The sequence below is a fragment of the Dermochelys coriacea genome, chromosome 1, assembly GCF_009764565.3.
Source record: "Dermochelys coriacea isolate rDerCor1 chromosome 1, rDerCor1.pri.v4, whole genome shotgun sequence".
NCBI classification, from domain to species: Eukaryota; Metazoa; Chordata; order Testudines; family Dermochelyidae; genus Dermochelys; species Dermochelys coriacea.
Genome location: NC_050068.2, coordinates 50,665,247 through 50,687,019, shown reverse-complemented (window position 1 = coordinate 50,687,019; position 21,773 = coordinate 50,665,247). Strand labels below are relative to the sequence as shown.

Genomic DNA, 21,773 nt, shown 5'->3' with positions numbered 1-21,773 from the left:
AGCAGTTAACTTATATGGCACAAAGTCTATTCAAATATTTAGAACAAGGTCTGACAAAAACAAACAACTTAACTAGGCTGTAGGACAGTCTGGCTTCAAATACAGTGCTGGAAACTCTTAGCTGATAACTTTGTGGTGCTTGGTGTACTATAAATATCAATGCTTCTGTGATGGAGATTTGTACCAGCTTTGTTTCAGTTTTTGGAGAATGACAGACTGAGGAGGAACACAGTAACAGGGAAAGAGTTACCCACGCAAACCTATGAGGTTTTTTTCATGCCCCTTAGTAGTTGGGATGCATGTGCTCCTAACAAAGTGCACTTTATAGATTTCATCATCATCATATCGTCTGGAAATATCTTCAAAATGGCCAAACATTTCTTTCATGAAACCATAAATTTCTTCCATGAAACCAACCAAACCTACCCAGCCGACAAAAAGAACCAAGGTTACACTTGAAATTCATGGCCACACTGAAGACTTTCAGGATGTATGTAAAATGCATGCTCTACTATGTCTGATTTTTTGTTTTGGTGAACATCAAGATTGCTGTTCCTCAAGGCCAACTGATCTCAGGCAATAATATCTTGACATTCACCCCAACAGAAGACTGAGTATTTCAGATTTTCATACCGGGTAATATTGCTATTTCTCACAACCACTTTAGGCTGTGCTTTTTTCCCCTTTGAATAACAAGTGCTTCTTAAGTTAACCAATAATTTCATATATAAAGATATGAACTAATTTTGTCACTGTGGTCCAATAATTTCCATTAAACTGAATAATACTACAGTAATTCACTTTGTAATTACTATAAAGTTTACTAATTTAATCATTTTATTTTAATAGTTGCATTTGAAAAATGACATTTTATTACACTCTATAGCGTTGACTAATGTATGATGGTTAGCATACATTTATATTATGCTGTTAACACTAACCACAATATATATTCCAAGCATTTATGTAAACATATTATGATGCATTATTATAGCAGTTATAAAGCCCAAATTGGCCTGTACCTTTGTTATAATCCTGTATACTTATGCTAAGTATCCCATAACACCTTGCATTAGCTGAAGTAAGCCTTGGCTTGGGTAGATAGGAAAACTCTCAGGATATTATCAGAATGCACAAAATGTACAATGTATTAATTTAAAGAGAGGTTAACTAGACATTAACTGCTTTTTATTATGTTTAGCATTAACAATTCTTAATTGTATAACTTTTATTCTATATCATCTTGGGTTGGGAGAGTTTCTGGGTCAGCAGTACCACTCTCTTGAGTGGATGTAAACAACTCTGATGAGGTCTCATCATGCTGAACTGACCTTTAAGCTGTATCAATTTTTAGAGTGTTCTTGGGAGATGAGATGACGTGTCCCAGAGTTTATACCAAAAGATTTCAAGACTTATCTGGGGCAGTTGTTTTCACTGTAATATGTTCCGCTTATTAGCAAACCCTTGGTTTCCAGCAAAAAGTTGCAATTATCCGACAGTTGCCCAATAAGTGCAAGACAGGCTTGTGGGGCTGCAGCCAGGGAAGGAAGCACTGGGACTTGCCTTCGTGGGCTGCCTGTGGGTGGGGCAGCAGTGAGGAAGAGGCTGCAGCTCAGATGACAGGGCCTTTCCAGAAGAAGGAGAGACTGTCCAGGGCAGCAGCAGTGCCACTGGGAGTTTACAGAGCTGCACAGTGCCTCTCCCTGTGGGTAGGAAAACAATGGGGAGAAATACTGTGCAGCTCTGCAGGCTCCCAGCAACCCCATGACCTGTGGAAAGCCCCTGCACCCAGGCTATAGCCACTTTCCCCATTGCTGCATTGCCCAGGACCTCCCCTCCCAGCCTACAATGCCAAGATTCTGTCCAGGGCTCCCTCATTGGGCAGGATGTGGGTGCTCCAGAGCCTTATCTCCTGTGCAGTCCCAGGGCACAAGCAGGTTTGCAGGGCTGCAGCCAGGGAAAGCACATCCCACCGCTTCCTTTCCTGACTGCAAACCTGCCTGCAGCCAGGGCCTTTCTTCCTCCAAAACTTCTCATAAGCTGCATGCCATTGCCAATATCTGTATGCCATTAACACTAAAGTCACTAAAGATGGGATTAGTTCACAACAAAATGCTGGTTTTAACTGGAAGTTGTTAATATCAGGGTGCTCTTAAGTGGCATCTAATGAAGGTTCAGGTCAGTAGCAGAATGGAGGTGAAAGCTATTGACACCATAAGAGTGGATAGAGTCAGAGACAAGATCTGAAGGGCAATGAAAGTAAGAAAAGTCCAATATATTAGAGAAGGTTGAACCAGTGGTGGAATGCAGAGAGGGGGTGATTGTCACAGTGATGAGCTAGAGAGATATTTTTAACAATATTGTTTTGAATTGACTTGAGGGGAGCATGATTGCGTCTGTCAGTGCCAGAAAGGAAGAAGTTATAATAGACAGGACACAAGTAGAACACTTACCATTTCAAAAAATGAATTAAGAATAATACGTAAAAAGAATAAATAAAACCCAAACTATTATGTTCTGCATGCAAATTGCTAAATCCAGAAGTCCCAATATATATCTGAAGCCCACAAATTATAGTTTTATGGTAGTAATTACCTGCTTCTTTATAAACGCTCTCCTCAACCTCTCATACAGTCTTTGATACTGTGGATCTATCCCTCTTTCTTTCTTTCTTTCTTTCTTTCTTTCTTTCTTCCTTCCTTTCTCTTTTGTTAGGTTTCTGCTACTTTGTACTATTTTTGTTCTCTTCCTACTTTGATCACCTAGCTCCCAGCGCACTTCGGTAATTCCTCTTCCTCCTCCTTCCTCCCTCATTTGTTTCTTCTTTTTCTCACAGTACCCATTCCTTGGGCAACTCATTCTGCTCCATGGATTTAGCTACCACATTCACTGATCTCTCTCTCTCTCTCTGTCCCTTCTGTGTAATCCTGTATCTCCAGCATCTCCTCCTGATGCCCTGCCAATTTCTCAATCTACAAACTGAGCTCAACTTTACTCCCTTGACTACAGACAACTCATTTACACTCCTTGACCTAAGATTGCAAACTCCTTGGTATATTTCACTCTTACCTAGTCTTCTTCCCTCACAAACTCTTGTCAAATCTTATCACCAGCTCCCAAATCCACCACTTCCTCTATATCCTAACTAGTAAACCTCTGTTTTATCCCTTATCTATCAATTTACAGCTCTCCTTCCTTGGTTCTATGCTACAGCCAAAATCATCTTCTGCAATTACCATTCTGACCATATTACCCCCATAGTCCTAATGCCCTTTTACTATCTCTTTACACATCTATTCCAAAGTCTTTATTCTTGCTTTCCACACTACAGAGAACTCTGATCACAGTTTGAGTTTCTTCCTCCTCTTCTCCCTTTTCACTTTGCCCCCTCTCTCCTTCACTTCCATTGTTTCCTTCCATTCATGACTGCTTTTTTTTTTCTTTTTTGGCATGCCATTCCCTGTGCTGGGAACACTCTATCATCCCTATGTGCTCTCTCTTCTCTAAATATGCCCTCAAAATTCACTTCTTTTGGCTATCTTGCCAACACTCGTCTCCTCTTTGGCACTATCTATGCCCTCGCAAACATATAACTACATTAAAGTGTTTTAAAATAAGAGAAAATCATGAAACAAAATAATTATCTTTATCTTTGAAAATAACACTATCCTGCAAGCAGTTTTTTTATTCTTTCTCCTTGTTTCCTCTTTCTCTTCCCTATGGTCTTATTATTTCTCACTATGTTACTTGTCAGATTTATATGGCAAGACCATCAAGGCAGGTACCTGGCCCTCTTTTTTCTTGGTTAGTGCTAAATAAACAACTATAATAACAATGACGAGATATTAGCTTAATATAAGAAGTGAGTACTTCTTTGTGTATTGTACATTCAGTCAATAAGAGGAAGTTACTCACATTATGCAGTGACGATGGTTCTTCGAGATGTGTATCCCTATGGATGCTCCTTTGTAGGTGTATCAGCACCTTTGTGCTTCTAATCAGAGATTTTTGGTAGCAGTGTCCGTTGAGCCGGCACATGTGATCTCCCTCCCTCGTGGTCTGCCTAGAGGCTATCGGGCGCTGCATGGGCGAACTTCCCTCAATTCCTTCTCTGTTGCAGAGCCCTAATGGAGAACTCTAAAGTAAAGGGGAGGAGGGCAGGTACACTCACCTCAAAGAACCATCGTTACTGCTCAAGGTAAGTAACTTCCTCTTTTTCTTTGAGTAGTGTCTCTATGGGTGCTCCTCCATAGATGATTCCCGAGCAGTAACCACCACTGGAGGCTGGGACTTTGGAGTGGAGTCTGTTACTACAGAGAGTACTGTAGAGTTGAAGATGCCATCAGATTCTGAATTTCCAGTGATCGCATAATGTTCTGTGAAAGTGTAGGTAGAGGCCCAAGTTGCTGCTCTCCAGATTTCCATAAAAGGGACATCTTAAAGAAATGTGACCAAGGTTGAAATTGACCTCATGGAGTGCATACAGACTCTGGACGGAGGCAGCAGGTCGTGCCCTTCATAACAATGATTAATGCAAGCAGAGACCCATTTGGATAGTGTTTGAGCCAATACTGTGCACAGTTTGAATCTTTCCACAAGTGAGGGACTTCCTGAAGTCCTTAGTCCTGTTCAAGTAGAATGCTAGTGTTCTTCTAACAGCTAGCATATGCAGAATCACCTCCCTGATGTCACAATGAGGTTTTGGGAAAAAACAGGAAGATGGATCTGTTGATTCATATGGGAAATGGAGGCAACTTTAAGGAGAAACTTGGGTTCAGCCTCAGAGTTACTTTGTCTTTAAAAAAAGACTGCACGGTAAGTGTGCCATCAGGGTTGCTATTTCTCCTATGTGGTTAGCTGAGGTGATGGCAATAAGAAATGCTGTATTCATGGTAAGAGAGAGCAAGCTGCCATGAACTAAAAGGGAGGTCTAGTCAAAGTCCTGAGAACTAGGTTAAGATCCCAGGCTGGAGTGGATGGTCTTACAAGCAGGCAGAGATTTCCAGTGCCCTTAAGGAATCTATGTGTCAGTGGGTGAGCAAATACAGAGCATCCCTCTACTTGGTGGTGGAAAGCCATTTTGTCTACAAGATCTACCTAAAGGGAGCTGAGTGAGGGTTTTGATCTCTTGAATCTAAAATGTAGTGTAAAATCAGAGGGAGAGAAGATGAGGTTGGGTCTATGTGCTTAGGATGACAAGAGACTTGGAATTGTTTCAATATTGTAGGTGAGTACACTGAGTGGTCAACTCTGGGCTGTATAGCAACACATCTTTCACCTCACCAGAGCATTCTGCCTCTAATCCTTGGAACCAAGAAGGAGCCAAGCCTGGAGGTGGACTCGCAAGTTGGGGTGAAGGATCATCTCATGGTTTTGAGAGGAATGGGCCAAAGAGGAACTGGAGGGCATATTGCCTTTTGTGTCAGGTAAGGGAATCAAACTTGTCTTGGCCAGGACGGGCAATCAAAATAACTCTCGCTTTGTCTCACTGAATTTTCAACAGATAGAAGAGGAAATTAGATAGAATAGGAAACTGGGGAAAGTCATATAAGAGATCCCCATCCGATGGGAGGATTAGGGCATCTCCCAATGAATGTTTCCGCAAGCTGGCCCTGGAGCAGTAATGAGAACATTTCTTGTTCCAATAAGTAGTGATCTATAAGTCCTGGTTCCCCAAAGGGCGAATATATCTTGAAGCACTTCTGAGTTCAGTTCCCATTCATGGTCATGAGAAAAATTCCAAGTGAGACTGTCAGCTGTCACTTTCTGTATCCCTGGCAAATAGACAGCTGAGATGAGCACATTGTGATGGTTACACCAATTCAAAAATTTGAGTGCTTCCATGAAGAGGGAGGGAGATCTGGCACCCCACTGCCAATTTATGTACAACATACAGGTTATATTGTCCATCATGACCTTTGTGTGGGTGTTCTTGATGAAAGGCAGAAAGGTGCACAGGTGTTCCTGAGAGCCCTTAGCTCCAAAAGATTGATATGGAGGGTCACTTCTGTGGAAGGCCACTTGCCCTGAACCTTGTGATTGTGTAGATAAGCTCCCCAGCCTATTAGGGAGGCATCCGTCTGTGTAGTAGGAGGAATGCTCTCACTTGTACTGCATCAAGGTTGACGCTGATAAACTCCAGTCACTGTACTGGGGTTAATGCACTGCTATGATGGAGAAAACCTTGGGGAATATGCTGGCTGGAGCAGTCTGTACTGATAATGGTCCTGCCCAAAGGCTAACTGTAGGAATCTCCTGTAGGATGGTTATATCGAGATATGGAAGTCGACATCTTGTAGGTTGAGGGCTGGAAATCACTCTCCTTGCTCTAAACCTGGAATAATGGCTGCTAGAATGACCATTTTGAACGTCTCTGCCTATCCGTTTTTGTTTAATGCTCTTAGATCTAGAATGGACCTCCAATCTCCTTTTGCCTTGGGGATCAGGAAATAATGGGAGTAAAACCCCTTGCTCTTGAGCTGCACCAGGACTGGTTCTATGGTCCCTAGGTATAAAAAATGATCTATTTCATGATGAAGTAAGTTATCATGAGAATGGTCTCTGAAGAGGGATGGGGAAGGAGGGTTGGGATGGGGGAGGGACATGAATTGAACGCCATAACCCTTCGAAATAATCTCTAGGACTCATCTGTCAGAGGTGATATTCTCCCAACTGCTGTGAAAGAGGGCCAGGCAACTTCTGAAGGGGCGTGACAGTTGTGTAGATGGCAGCTATGTTGGAAGGAATAATTGTTCGGGCCCTCAACCAACCCGTCAAAAGAGCTTAGAAGAGGTGGTCTGAAAGGTTGTAGATTGGGGTGCTGACTACTTCTGCTTTTGAGCCCCGGTACTGAGTAATGGGGATTGCGGTTTTTCCCCAACCATCAGGTCTCCAGAGTACCAGAGCTCATGTGGAACCATGGGTTCACTCGGTACCACAGAGGAGCACTGGTGGTACTTTGTCGGTACTGATCGTTGAGAAGGTGCAGAGCACTCTCTAGATGGGAGTTTTGTCGCACCCAGTACCAAAAGTTTTCTTAGTGCCTCTTTTTTAGAGATGGTACAGTAATTTCCTTCCCCTGGGTACCAGGGACCTGGAACTGATTAACGGGGATTGTGGTTCTTCCCCAACCATCAGGTCTCCAGGATACTGGAGCTCATGCAGTACCGTGGCTCACTCGGTACCGCAGAGAGTGTCTGTGGTACACTGTCAGTACCGAAGGTTGAGAAGGTGCAGAGTACTCCCTAGACGGGAGTTTTGTCACAGCCGTACTGAAAGTTGTCTCTGTGACCCTCATTTAGAGATGGCATGTCTTTGTCCGTAGGGGAGCTGCCTCAGAGCCTGAGCCCCTGGCTTCTCCAGGTGGTGCAGCAGAGCTCACAATGGAGGCTTCAGAGCTGCTGGTGTCATCGGTACCAAGGTGGCCCACTGGGGAACCCCTCTGGCTGGCCAACGACTCAGAGCCCATTTTTTCTAGCCTTTACAGGGGGAGAGTGTTGGGTTTTTTTCCAGACTCTAACCCCTTTGAAGTTAAAGACTCTAGGGATGATCCGGGGTCAGCACCAGAGTCTCCTGGAGACTGAAGTGCCTTCTCCATAAGAGAAGTTCCTGCGAGACTGCAGCTTTAGCTTGGCAGGGGAAGCACTTCCGAGAGATATGGGAGTCTCCCAAAGACCAGCCCCCACCCCTTCCCTGCCTCTATTGGACGCCTCCCCAAATCCCCGCCCCGCCTCTTCCCCAAGTGTGCTGCGTTCCTTCTCCTCCCCCCTCCCTCCCAGCGCTTGCAGCACAAAACAGCTGTTTCGCGGCACAAGCGCTGGGAGGTAGGGGGGAGAAGCAGGAAGCGGCGGCGTGCTCGGGGAGGCGGCGGAGGCGGAGTTGAGCTGGGGTGGGGAGCTGCCAGTGGGTACAGAGCACCCACCAAGTTTTCCCCATGGATGCTCCAGTCCCGGAGCACCTACGGAGTCAACGCCTATGGCCTGGCTGTTACAGCAATTGACTCCTTGCAGGAGAAACATCTCTTGGAGCCAGGAGAGCCGGGTATGCCCCTGGGTGCGGGACTATCACCCTCTAGCAGCGAGGAATGCAGAAGAAAGTCTTCTTTTCCTCTTTTTTTGTTAACTGAAAAAACTTAAGAGTTTTTTAAACACCACCCCTCCCCCTCAGACACAGCAGGAAATTTAAACAAAAGTTCTTTTTTTCTCCCTTTAATTCCAACAGAACTAAAAGGAAACACTAACTTTTAAGGAGAACAAAAGACACAAAAACAACTACTACTTATGCTAATGATGCAGATAAGGAAGGGACAACTGCTTGCTCTGTTTGAGGCCAAAGGTGGTTGAGAAGGAACAGAGTGGGGGTTGCCTGTACAGTGCTAGATAGCTTGTAGGCAGACCATGAGGCAGGGGAGAATGCATATGTGGGCTTAACGGACACTACTACCAAACAGCTCTGATTAGAGGCACAGGGGTGCAGATACACCTACAGTGGAGCACCCATAGGTACACTACTCGAAGAAGAAGCAGTTTTCATATTACGAACTTTCAAACAAACAAAAGGCACTCTTTTCTTGAATACAGGCCAAAATTAGTAGGCAAATATGCAAATGAAATCGCTCTTTTAAAAACACTGGAAAAAGACAGTGTACAGGAACCATATGTGAATCACACAATGTATTCACAGTACATGAATAATTTAGCAACATTTAAGAAGAATATAGCAATAATCAAATACATCAGTTTAATAGCCAACAAGTTCTTTCCCTGGGGTTTGGGAGAACTATACCCTGAATTTGTACTGAGATGAACTCTTTGATCTAATATATGTTAGGATTTTAATTTAAGATATATTAAAGAGGTTATTTGGTAAAACAATACTCAAGACTGGCCTCAGGTTAATTGCTTTACCCTAAGCAAAGACAGATTTTGGTATTTTCCCTACTAATTGCTCCCTGTATTCCTTTTTCCACCAGTTCACTCAGAAATTTACGAGGTCATCTGTCGTCATTTCCTTCTCAGAACAATATCTCAGCTTCTGATCAGTCATGTGTAAGAAGTACTCTTAAAGTTCTTGAACAAACGCCAGAAAGCTAAAGATTCTTGGGCATATGAGAGGTGGACACTCATAGCTCATGACTAAGCAGAAACCGGGATAACACCTTTTAGAAGGGAGTTGGTGGAGTTGACCACCACCAGAAAAAAAGGATGTTGGAGCTGGCCCAGCTGCAATAGCCAGTGCAGTCCGAGCACTATTCTAGTGTTTCTTCCCCAGACACATTGCCTTAAGTATCTGACTACTTAGTCTATGCCTAAGGCTACTCTTGATTATAATGATAAATGAAGTATGAAAAATGTTCAAGAAACCCTGTCATCACAAGCAAATGAAAAAAGTATAAAACAAAAATACCATTATTTTCTGATCACTGCATATAATGTATTAGTTACTCCCGTCTTAACTCCCTCCAGCACAAAAATGATAACTTTAAGAAAAAGTAGAAGTACAAGGAGAAAGAGAATAATATTTCAAAGATTGTATATTTTTTAAAAGTATAATAGTGGTCATCTTGAAAAAAGTATAGCTTTTAGGTTCTTTCTTCTGTAGACTGAGATTGTGGGACAAGAGTGTATATTAAAAGTTCTACAATCAATTAATAATTTACTGCTAAAATGGCACAAGGAAGTGGGTGTTTGTTTTTAAATAGAACAGTATGTGTGCATTGGGTGTTTATGACTTGAGTGTGGGTAACTGCATTGATTAAAACAGTACATAGAACGGACAGGCCAATGCAAGTGTCTCAGGAAGCTCTGCCAATACATCTCAGTCTCAACATGCAACAATCCACTGTTCTCTTCCTCACTCTCATTTGAACAGAGGCTGCCAAACATGCAAACTCATGTGACGGTTTGGGGAAAATATAAAATTGACTGGTTTCAGAGTAGCAGCCTGTAGTGTTAGTCTGTTTTCGCAAAAATAAAAGGAGTACTTGTGGCACCTTAGAGACTAACAAATTTATTTGAGCATAAGCTTTCGTGAGCTACACATCCGATTAAGTGAGCTGTAGCTCACGAAAGCTTATGCTCAAATAAATTTGTTAGTCTCTAAGGTGCCACAAGTACTCCTTTTCTTTTTATAATACTGACTACACAGCTTATGAACATCGGTTGATCACATCCAATGTCCTGATTATGACAAAGAGGTCAATGCAGCATCCAAAGTTTCAGAAGAAGGTGCAACTTCCCCAGATTGCATCAAGTCAACTGTGCTTTTCTGTATACAGGGTGAAGGAGGGGAGGAGATATATTTCCTGACCCTTTCAGAAAATTATCTCAAGTCACAGAATTTGATTATTGTAGTTTACATAACTACACATGTTATACTCATAAAATTATCCAACCCTTTAAAAAAATCCAGTTAAAGTTTCTCTCAATTAGAAGGATTTCAGAGTAGCAGCCGTGTTAGTCTGCATTCGCAAAAAGAAAAGGAGTACTTGTGGCACCTTAGAGACTAACACATTTATTTGAGCATAAGCTTTCGTGAGCTAAAGCTCACTTCATCGGATGCATTAGAAGGTCATTTAATCTCACGGGTTTATTATATGCTATGTCAAGTAGCATTTATTTGTTCTAAGTTTGCCAGCTATTAATTTCATTGAGTAACTCCTTGCTGGTAATATCATTGGCCAGGGAAAAAGGAAGGCCAGTGGGTTTTTTTTTACTATCACCTTTGTAATTTGGAACACAATTCTTTTTAAACTAGAAAATCCCAGTTTTAAAACTACCATATTTTAATTTTGCCATATCTCTATTTCTGCTGCCCTTCAACATTTTAATTACTGTAGAATTTTCTTAGGGCCAGAGGACCAAAACTAGACCAGGACTCCTGAAAGTAGCATACCATTATCCAATGGAATTTCACTGTTCCCTTTTCTATCCACTGAGCATTCTATTTGCTTTATTAACTGCTAATGAACGTTGGATATAAAGCTTCATGAGCGATCCCCAATGATATCTAAATCTTTTTCCTTAGGGGATCTAGCAAGTTCATGGCCCATAAGTATAGATAATAGAAAGTTTAGAGTATTTTTGCCAAAGTGCATTTCATTGCATTTATCCAATTTGAACTTCATTTGCTGTTGTGCTGCCCAATCTCCCACAGCATTTATGCCTATTTGGAATTTTGCACACTCCTTCACATTTTTTATTAATAAAAACAGTTTAGTGTCATCTGCAAATTTCAACAAACTTCTGTCCAATTCTCCAGTCAAATTAATTGATACTACTTCCAAAGCTGAACCCTGGAGAAACAGGCATTAGAGGAAAGATAACAAATATTTTCACTTGTAACTTAAGCAGGGATAAGTCCTATAACCGCAGATTTGAACATCCTATCATTGCCAATATGGGAAATGCACACTCTAGTCAACAGGATTGGATTTTGATAGTGACAGGAGCAATAGAGGCACCCCTTTGGTTTAGGGAGGTCTTTGGGTCAGGTAAGCATCCTCACCCTGTTTCTTCCCCTCCACCCCCAACTCTGCTGCTTGGATTTGGGTGGTGCCTGATATTTGTGTTGGGTGGCGAGGGAGATAGGGTGTATATTGTAGTAGTGTCTGGGATGGGGCAAACTTTGGGCCATGGTCCCTGACTGACTGGTTCCCACCACCTCATTTTGGACCATTTAGGGGGCTTCCTGGATTTGAGCTGCCAGCTTCTGATGTCCTTAATTTGCTCCATCCTTTCCTTCCTTCAGATAGATTCACTGGATCTCCTAGGATGTCAAGGGCTCAACTAATCACTTTTTTCACGCCTTCAAGAGTTTTTCCCACAAAGTAGAACTGGCAAACTGTTTTGTGGGTGATTTCACCTTCTTGACACAAAAGAGACCTTGCTGGTTCAATTAGAGTATTGATTAATGCAAATTGTGGCTAGTTTCTAGTGAAGATTGCAGGGTAGCAAGGGTCATTTTGGGGACCTTCCAATTGTGGAATAACCAGGCATTGTTCTGTGGCATTGGCATGGAATGGCAGATATGTGCAGTCTTCAATGTTTGTGCATCTTGAATCTCCTCTCAACTCAAGTCTCCAATTTCCTTCAAGGAAACGGGGGGAGGAGTCTGGCTTTCCATGTCAGATCCCATTGGCTGGCTGTGAGACAGGGGTGGCAGTGTCTCATTTCTGATACATCCTACACAATCTGCTTTTGTTGGGGGTGGAGTGCTGTTTTAACTCAAGTTCAGTAATTCTATAATAATTTAATTTTATAGTAATTCCATAAAGTTGAAGCCTTTAATCCATATTTCTATGTCTATGGCTCATTGCTCTGGTGTTCAGGCTGGATCCAAACTTTGTAGTTTGGACCCATTGCTTAATTAATTTATAAAGATTTATTTAATGCCAGGTTTCCAGAAATGAAAGAACATTTCAGTACCCTAATGTGCTGTGCACATTTCAAAATATCTGAAAATATACACTTGTTTTTGATTCTTTTGGTAACAAATTTTATTTTTCTGTCAATGGGAATAAACCTTCAATTTCAGTGGCCCATAATTTTATGTCTGTTTCAGTACAATACTTGAGTTCTATAATGACTGCATCACAACTAAGGTGGGGCAAAGATGGTCTGGGCGTTACACAGGAAGGACACCTCTGCTTTATGGGGGGAGGGGGGAAGGAGGTCAGAAACTGCTATAAAAAAGGTGCTCAGTGGTCAGCTTTGCAGCAATGACTCTCCCCGCCCCCTGCAGCCCCCCCCCCCAGAATGTGAGGTCCAAAGGGCATAAAGGTATGAAACCTGGGTGGGGCAAGTCTCTTTGTTCACCTATACGGCCCTCCATGGAGGGCGGTTGTTGTAGTACCAGGTCAAGGACAATGCAGATGCTGGTGCCCCTTGATGATCACACATGGGACAATGGATTCTTTCTTCCCAGTAGGGCTGCTAGGCAAGAGGCCATTTGGAGATGTCTGGGAACCTGGCTTGGTTGTGGGGGAGGCAGCTAAGCATATTGCTGGTGCCTCCTTGGGGAGGATGTTCAGTGCAGGTACTCCATAGAAAAGGCAGCCAGTGACCAGATAAATGGTCTGGTAAAGGACTTGAAAGGAGATACTGGAAAAAGGAACAGAACGGGGGAGGGGGTTGGGGACTCCTTTGATTGGTACGACAGGGAGCCAACCCCCATTCTCATAGCCCACCTTAACTCTCTTACGAGGGTGGTGGATGGCAACGACCAAGCCATGGGTCGGCTGGGGGACCTGGATAGAAACAAAGGGGGCTGGTGGAAGCCCCAGAGAATTGATTTGAATAAGCATGGATTTGCCTGCACTGTATACTTTATCTGCCGGACATCTACATAATAAAGTTGCGGCCCGACTGAAATCCATAACAAGTTTCTCCTGTCCTTCTTGAGATGTACCCAGACAATTCCCCCACTGGTCTGACAAAGCCTAAGGTGTTTGTTGTTGTTGGGTATTTTTTGTTTACTTTATTTTTTAAACTTCATGACATTGCAAAGCCCACCAGTACCTCAGATATTAAACTGAGAGGGTAGCTTGAGTGGGTTGAACGTCTTTTACTGTTTAGGAACTTTTCTTTGAGTTGACTTTTCTTTGTTAAGTTAGTTACTTGTCCTAGTTTCCTCCACACTTCAAGTTCTAAGCATGCCTCTGATTCTTAGGGCAGTAGGAACCTCCCCCTACCCCATTTGCTAGGGATTAGTAGACAGAGTGCAGATGGAAAATTTGTGAGGCTTTTAAATGACTAGACATTCATCAGGAGGTTCTGATTGGAATGTATTTATATAACTTGAAATACAGGTACATATATACTAGAGAAAGAAACACAAGTAAACATATTAAATGAAAAGCAGGATCCAAAAAACTACTTACAATTCGAACAAGCCAGGACAGTGTAGAAGTAGATGTTGAATAATGGGTGTTGTAGTGATAAGGTGGAGTCTGATCATCTTCCCAAGTCTCGTAGCGCTCGGCATAGAACACTGCTCTCTTTGGGTTCAAAGCACCAATGGGCTGCAAAGACATGAAAAAATGAATAATTATAACAGATGAAGGATAGTATGCTTTGGATCTGTGTGTCACTTTTATTCTGCATACATTAACTAAGATTCACTATATATGAAATTCAGCAGCCAAGTGTAGATAATTTATTCCACATTGTGCTAATCCATTTAGATTACTGAGATGGACTTGGAATTTTATTTCAAAGGCTGGATCTACTAAAACTCTCATAACTTTTCTTTTCTTTTCCTTTTTTAATTGACAAATATATGTGATCCACATCTGCAAAGTTTCAAAGACTTTCTTGAAGTCAGAGTTGTTTCCCAATTAATGCAGTAACATTGTTCTGGAAATACACTTTTAAACAGCATTTAAAATGCATTAAGACCAAACTAATATTTCTGTTATTGTCATTCACCATAATGATATAGCTGATGAAATGTGACTTTTGCTCACACAGGATACTTTGTAATGCACATTTCATGATGAAAAGATTTCACGCAGAACTGGTGGTGGTGTTTGGTGATCCTAAGCAGAAATACTCGAAAACATTCATAGTCCTGCAAGACAGCATCTACATCTGACTGAACAAAACCAGGTTTCACAGAGAGAAACCAACAATCTTCTTACTTAAAAGAAATATGAATACTTTGTGAGTTTTAATTTCTGTCATAATCCTTTGTAAAATGTACTTGTTATGGCTGCCTGTCTACATTATGTGGCTATTGTGGAAAAATACAGAAAGGTCCTGGGATAAAGAAAATACATTGGGAAGGAATTTATATCAAACTGTGAGATAATACATGTAAAGTAATCTTAAATATGTATTTTTCAGGTAAGATATTACTAAATTATTTATCTAGTATTAACAACTGTAAAACAAAAGGAATAGTAATCTGCGAAGAACCATCAAGGATTAATTTTAGTATTAAAATTAATAAAATGTGATTTCACGTTCAGAGGAACACACATTACTGCACACTAGGATGAATAGTTCAAAAACGTATTGATGTTTTTATTTATTAGAATCCCAAAAGACTATTTCATGTACATTACAATGATACAAATAGTTAAGAGTTTTGGTGTTTTTATAATAAACCCCTATTAATCAGGGGTTTACAACTTGAACATAAGCATTTACTCATGGATTTTGTAATATTTTTTCTCAAAATACTAGAAGTTGTTCAACATTATTTTGAACCAATCAGCACATTTCAATATATACTCAATATCCAATATTTTATATCAAAGCTACAACCTCAAACTTATTTTAGTTTATTATTACACTTGTATCTTTTATAGAAAATTGGTTTGGCCATTGGAAAAAATGAAAAATGTGTGCTCCAAATTTCATTCTGGAGCATATTTTTCATGGTTTGTTTAAACTCATCTTACATTTGGAAATAGTAGACTATCAAACCAGTACGAATGCCATCATCATTATATTATGTATATCACTAAAAGGTATTATGAGCAGAGTTTTAATTAAGTATCTACTGTTTCTGAATTTTCCTGATCTTTTGATATGTCTGCGTGTTAAGACTGAAGAAGAGCACATTTGTTTCGCAATTTAAATAGAGTAACTAACTTCTAAGATAGTTAATATTGTTCAATTCTGTGAATAATTATACTTCAAGTCAATGCTGTACCAGCATTTTGATTTACCCTAAACATTCTGAGTGCTTAATACTTTGCTGTGTCATGGGTATGCTAATAGCTTTCTCATGTGTGTAAAATGTCTGAGTAATCCCTAAGGATCAGCCTTATCTGATACAGATTGCACTGCAAGGCCTCACAAAACATTCTTGAAAGAGAAGCATGACCCATTCCCTAATCTCTTCCAGGCATCTTCTCAACCACTGAAAAAAGAATAAAATAAATATTTACATTTTTATTTTACTCATGTGTCATCAGTTATTCAATCTTTTCAGTTTTTTACAGTTTAGCTCTTGTGTCTACAGAAAATGCTCAGACATTGTTACAGTATATAATTGGCAAAAATCTTTGCTTAAACAATTAATTTCTAGGAACAGTAACTTATTAAATGACTATTTTCTTTTCCTATTGATCTGACATACTATACTTACTATACAAATACACTTCCAATCACCACAGAATTCGCACTAATGTCTGGGGTCACTTTGTGATTAACTGAATTCTGCAAAAGGTTGAATGAAATAAAAACGTACTGACCAGGAGCAATCTCACTGCTGCCAGTTAGGGTTCACTTCCCAAATCCGTATGGCTATTTGAAAGTTTTAAAAGCTTTATTTTCAATTGCAAGGGTATAGTTGATGATGCTTGTTAACAATCAATGCTCATTCCTTTTGAGAAGCAAATACAGAATGAGTTCGTGTGACAGAATTTTGTATCTTCCACAATGTAAAAGCCAGTGAGAGTTCTTAGTCCACTGTAACAGCACTGGCAAATATTGGGAGCTTCAAATGACAAAGATTAACATCAAGGTTTTATTATAAATATGTGCAAGATGGCCTAGTTGGGAGTGAATGTGTCTAATTGTTAGAGTAGGTTGGGAATCAAAGCTTTAGAGTTCTAATCTTATATTTAAAACTGATTTGCAGTTGCACGGCCTTCACCAAATGAATCACAACCTCTTTTGCCTCAATTTCTCCATCTGCAAAATGGGTATAAACACAAGGGGACTTTTGTGAGACTTAAATGATGCTTGAAAAGTATTTTGACATATTTTAATGGAAAAAAGTTATACACTAGCAAGATGCTGTTATTCTCTTTAATAGAGATTTACAACTATATTTCAGTGATATATTTCTGATGTGAGCTTCTATGCTTTTGTCACATTTCATGTAAAACGTACTGATGCTTCTGTGTCTCTCAAGCTGCTGACAATATGATTTCCAAGAATCATAGAAAACATTGATGCAAACACCACTGTGCTTCTGAGGTCTTTTAGGCTGAAGAAGTGATATTTCAATTTAGCAATCTGATATTAGATAGAAGGTTATACACTATTATTTTCATGTCATAAAGAGACAAGCTACTGCTTCTAAAAGATACATGTTCAATCTACTGCATTAAACTAAAAAGTTGTGTTCTGAAGACTACACTTGTTCTCATCAATATTCTTTTCTGACTTAGAATTCAGCATTCTTTCAATTACCTTAGGATTCGTTGTGGAGGGGGGATCTGAATCACACACAATGTGTTTGCTGAATAAAATGGATAATTTAGGCAAAACCCAATTATCACTTCCCGCATGAAAAACCACGGAAGAGAACTTCTCATGTAGAAATCTCCATGAGGAATCCCTTGTCCCAGAGAGGGAACAAAGAATGGAGGGAGAGAGATGGGGTTTTCTTCCATGTGGAAGGTGTCAACTTGACTCTCACCCTCTACAGGTCACAGACTGCACGGTGAAAGGATTGGTCAGTAGCTGGGGACCTAGCCTGGTACTCTGAAGACCCATATTCAATTTCTCACTGCATCACAGACTTCTTGTATGGCTATGGATGAGTCACTTAGTCTTTTTCTTTGCCTCAGTTCTCTATCTGTAAAATGGGGATAATACTTGCCTACCTCAGTTTGTGGTGCAAAGATAAGTCCATAAATACTTGGGAAGTGTACAGATTTTGCAGGGGGCCATAAAAGAACCTTGAAAGTTGACTTTGTGTGTTGACAATGCCTCCATGAGCTCTGGGGAATGGGGCCAACCACCCCTATACCTTTTGAATGAGTGTAGCATAAGCTTCTCACTCTCACTAGGCCATTTCTGCTGACCAGTGGCGAAGGCACAGCGAGGGCATGGTCTTGCCCATACCCCTCTCATTATTTCCCTCTTTGGGGATGCTAGCACTGTTGTGAAAACTAGCCTTGAGAAATTCTAATGCTTGCTGAGTGTAAGAACTGGATAGTTACTAGACTAGATGATCTGTGCAAAGGGTACAGCTCGGAATCATCTTGGAATATGCTTCAGGTTAGAAATCTGCCATTTATTTAAACAAATTTTCTCTTGAAGAAAGTCTCTTGATTTTGCTAACACAAGCTAAAATTTTCAGATGAATCTGCAGAACACTTAATGAAACAACAAAAATATGATTTAACTCCACCTCCATCCTTCGATTTCCTGCCCCAACATATCTAATAGTCATGTAGAGAGAGATTACACCCCATAACCGCATATGTGGAGAGGTCCTCCAGACATAGATCTCTCCTCATCGCACAAGAAATGAAGTGAATGGGATCAGGAACTTCCTAGGCATTGTCCTCACCCCAGATTTCACAGAGAGTATCTATACAGCCCCCATTATCATAGCATCTGAGCATCTCACAGCATTTAATCAATTTATCAGTAACACCATCCCAGTGAGTTAGGAAAGTATTGTCTCCATTTCACATATAGGTCACTGAGGCACAAAGGGATTAAATGACTTTCCTACGGTCACCAGGAAGTGTAAGGCAAAGCTGGTCACCCAAATATCCTGAGTCCCAGTCCAGAGCCTTAGATGCAAGCCTAATTTACTAGAGGCTAATTCATTGTTCTGACACTTCATGTTAAAAAATGTATTATAGAAATTGTTTCAAAACAGCCATTTAATCTAAATATATTGTTTCCTTTATTCTATAAAAAGAGCATCTTCATATTTCTTTAACTATCTATGTTGAACAAACCTCTTCTGCATAGGCTCAGATCAAATAATATCTAATTATTCACTCTATATGAAGAGTTTCTAAAATCTACCAACAAGGTAGATAACTATTTTACTACAGCCAAACACTTATCTCTGCAAGTTTGTAAAATAACAGATTCTATAGCTAACCATTTTACTTTTAATGTACTATATTGCACAAAAAGCAAGTTGTTACAACCTATTTTAGTCAACACAATTTGTGCTGAATTTTTTCCATTAAAACAAAGTGAGTATTTGGTTTGATTTAACATCAGAAAATTGCTGCTATTTGCTCCATGACATGTTACCTGGATAATTGACTAATCTCTTTTGGTTTCCAGTCTTTCAACCAGAGAATTGCTGATAAATTTAGTGCTTTTATCCATTGGACATGTTATGCTAGCTCATATGGTATTTGCCTTTCTACTGGCTGTATTTATAGAAGTACATTCCTCACTACAGTAGTGCCAAATTTATCCTCCTATTGGTTTGGTCATTAAAATACTGCTATTATATGGTCCTTACCTACACAGAATCTATTTTACTTATTTATCTGCAGTTCTCATGCATGCAACAATGTGGTATTTGATTGCCAAGGAAATAATACCATGTGTAGATTTAATTTGGCTCAGTCTAAACAGTTGATTTTTTTAAATTGAGGTAAAACAACACTTTAAGGTAGAAAATTTTAAAACTTAATTGAAGAATTCAAATGCTAAAAATTACTTTAAATTTATCCAAAAATATAAGCTGTTTTATGGAGAGGAGATAAATATATACTTTTTCTTACTCCATAAACAACTCATTCAGATTCTGAAGTATAGGAGTTTTGTTCAATACATTAATTTTTAAAGTAAGAAAAGTAAATGCTTAATTTTGTGGCTTATGCCAGACTGAAATTTAACTCATTTCCTGGTTGGTGGTATATTTATATGTGGTAAAGGACAAAATTAAAAATAAAATGAAGAAATTTGTGCAGCTTACGTCTGGTTAGAAAGGCTTTGGCTAACCACAAACTCCATTACACAGTATACAGACATTTGGCAGTATTAAGAGTGGCTTTCCTTGAAATACTCACACTTTGGTGCGTTCATTTGCATTATTACATTTAGAAACCTTGAGGCATTATCACTTCCTTTTCTTAAAGTGGCACAGTAATATGGGAAAGTGGTTATGCTTATCATCAGTCAGTCAAACACCTTCCGCATTAACAAAATATAATTTTTCCACTCAATGAATGGGCGTGTGATGGCTCATACACATGTCAATATTAGTAGGACTTTGCCTTACGAAGAAACCATTTTATTTAACAGGATGCATGACTGGAAGTAAATGAAGAAAAATTCCCATTTACACTTTAATGAGCAGGGACAATGTAGCTTGGCAAACTCATGCACTCACTGTAATTTAGGAATAAACATCATATAATTTTACACAAACAAATCACATTAAATTCTACGTGCTATCCTTAAAGACATTCAGTGTACAATATGACCTGAACACACATTTTCTCATGTGAATACTCACTGCCATTGGTATTTTTGCATAGGAAATCTCAATAAATGAGAAAATAAACAGATCACCCGATGGTTTGGTAGTGAAAAGATAATCTATGTATCTATGACAGCCTCTTTCGTTAGCTTTTCATCCTGTCAAACAATAAATATAACCTTTAACCTTGTATATGTAATGAATAAAACTTGAGCCTACACTGTCTAATCAAATGAGGGGTCCAATATATCTTACAGCTACAGCACCTTGATTGCCCCTGTGCCCTTTTTTATAAATCTCCAATTAAGCATATAAGGGGGAAAAAAACCAAGGGATAGAAAATTTGAAAAAATACTATGAACAAAGAGAATGTGCCTATTTTTAAACTAGTATTTAAATTTAATTGTTTGTGACTGGACAAGCAGTTCTTTAAACGTATGAAGATACTAAAATGATAGACACAGTATAGCAACCTGAACAATACAGAATGGAAACACTACCATAGCATGTAAGCTCAAAATTATTTTGTTTTGTGGAAATGTAAATATTTAACTATGGTACTAAATAAATGTCAAAAGTAACATGACTTACTGTAATACTATTTATACTTGTCACTTATATGGTGAGCAAATTACCCAAATAAAAATTATTTCCCACAAAATATAAAACATTAATATTATATAAAATACCTGACTCAAAGCAAACAAAGATATGGAAATGTAAGGTAGCTGAATTTTTATTTCCTTGCTTTTGTTGGTTTGTGTCATATATGTTAAGTGTGTAGCAACCGTAAGTGCTTCCGGAAGAAAATTTTAGGGTATTAATTTCCTACAGGTTTTTTTTTTTTAAAGGATGGGGATTTGGGCAAGAGGGTTGAAGGCAGACCTGTGAGGAGGCAGAAGTGCAGCAGCTAACAGAGAAGATTTTATCTATCAGTGGCTATGCAGAAAGTTCTTATGTGTCAACAGCAGTGCAGGAACATTTCTTCGTTGTAGATTAAAATCTGACAGAAAGGGATAGCTCCTGATGGAGAAGATTTTATGTGTGCCCATCTCCCCATCCATCTGACCTGTGTGCATAACACATAACCTTTCAGCTGCAATGTGAATAATGACTAAAAATAGCAACTCTATTTTTTTAAACCCTACCCATTGCACTAGACCTACTCAGGATCCATCTCTATAACAAATTTTGTGGAGACGGACAATGAAAGTAGGATTGCCAAGAAAAAATTTCAGCCACAGTCCAATGACACAGACTTCCTATTGAAAATGTATGAAGAGTAACCAGACAAAAACTACACAGAATAGTCAAAAGGCCCCAAAACTAACCATGTGTGAAATTTCACATTGGCTAGTCAACTACCTTCAGAGAAAAATAAAAATCTATGCTCCATTTAAAGACCATTTTGAAATGCAACCTATTTAGTTGCTACTAGGCGTCACCAGAATAATGTGTTAATGAAAGCTTATAATTACTTTCCTTTTATCCATAAGAACCCCAACATGGTTTGCAGATTACATATAGGGATGACTTTTCTACCACTGAATACACCCCACATCTTGGTTGTAGTGCAGACCAACACTATATACAACAACAGGTTTCAGAGTAGCAGCCGTGTTAGTCTG

General features: G+C 39.7%; 1 protein-coding gene across 2 annotated transcripts in view; it reads right to left on the bottom strand.

Moving 5' to 3' along the window:
• NBEA (neurobeachin) overlaps positions 1-21,773 on the bottom strand; it is an 835,554-nt gene that overhangs the window by 66,320 nt on the left and 747,461 nt on the right. For both annotated transcript variants that reach the window (XM_038414552.2, XM_038414563.2), the window contains one exon: positions 13,880-14,020. In XM_038414552.2, coding sequence (XP_038270480.1) covers positions 13,880-14,020 — 141 coding nt within the window. The remainder of the gene's footprint in view (positions 1-13,879; positions 14,021-21,773) is intronic.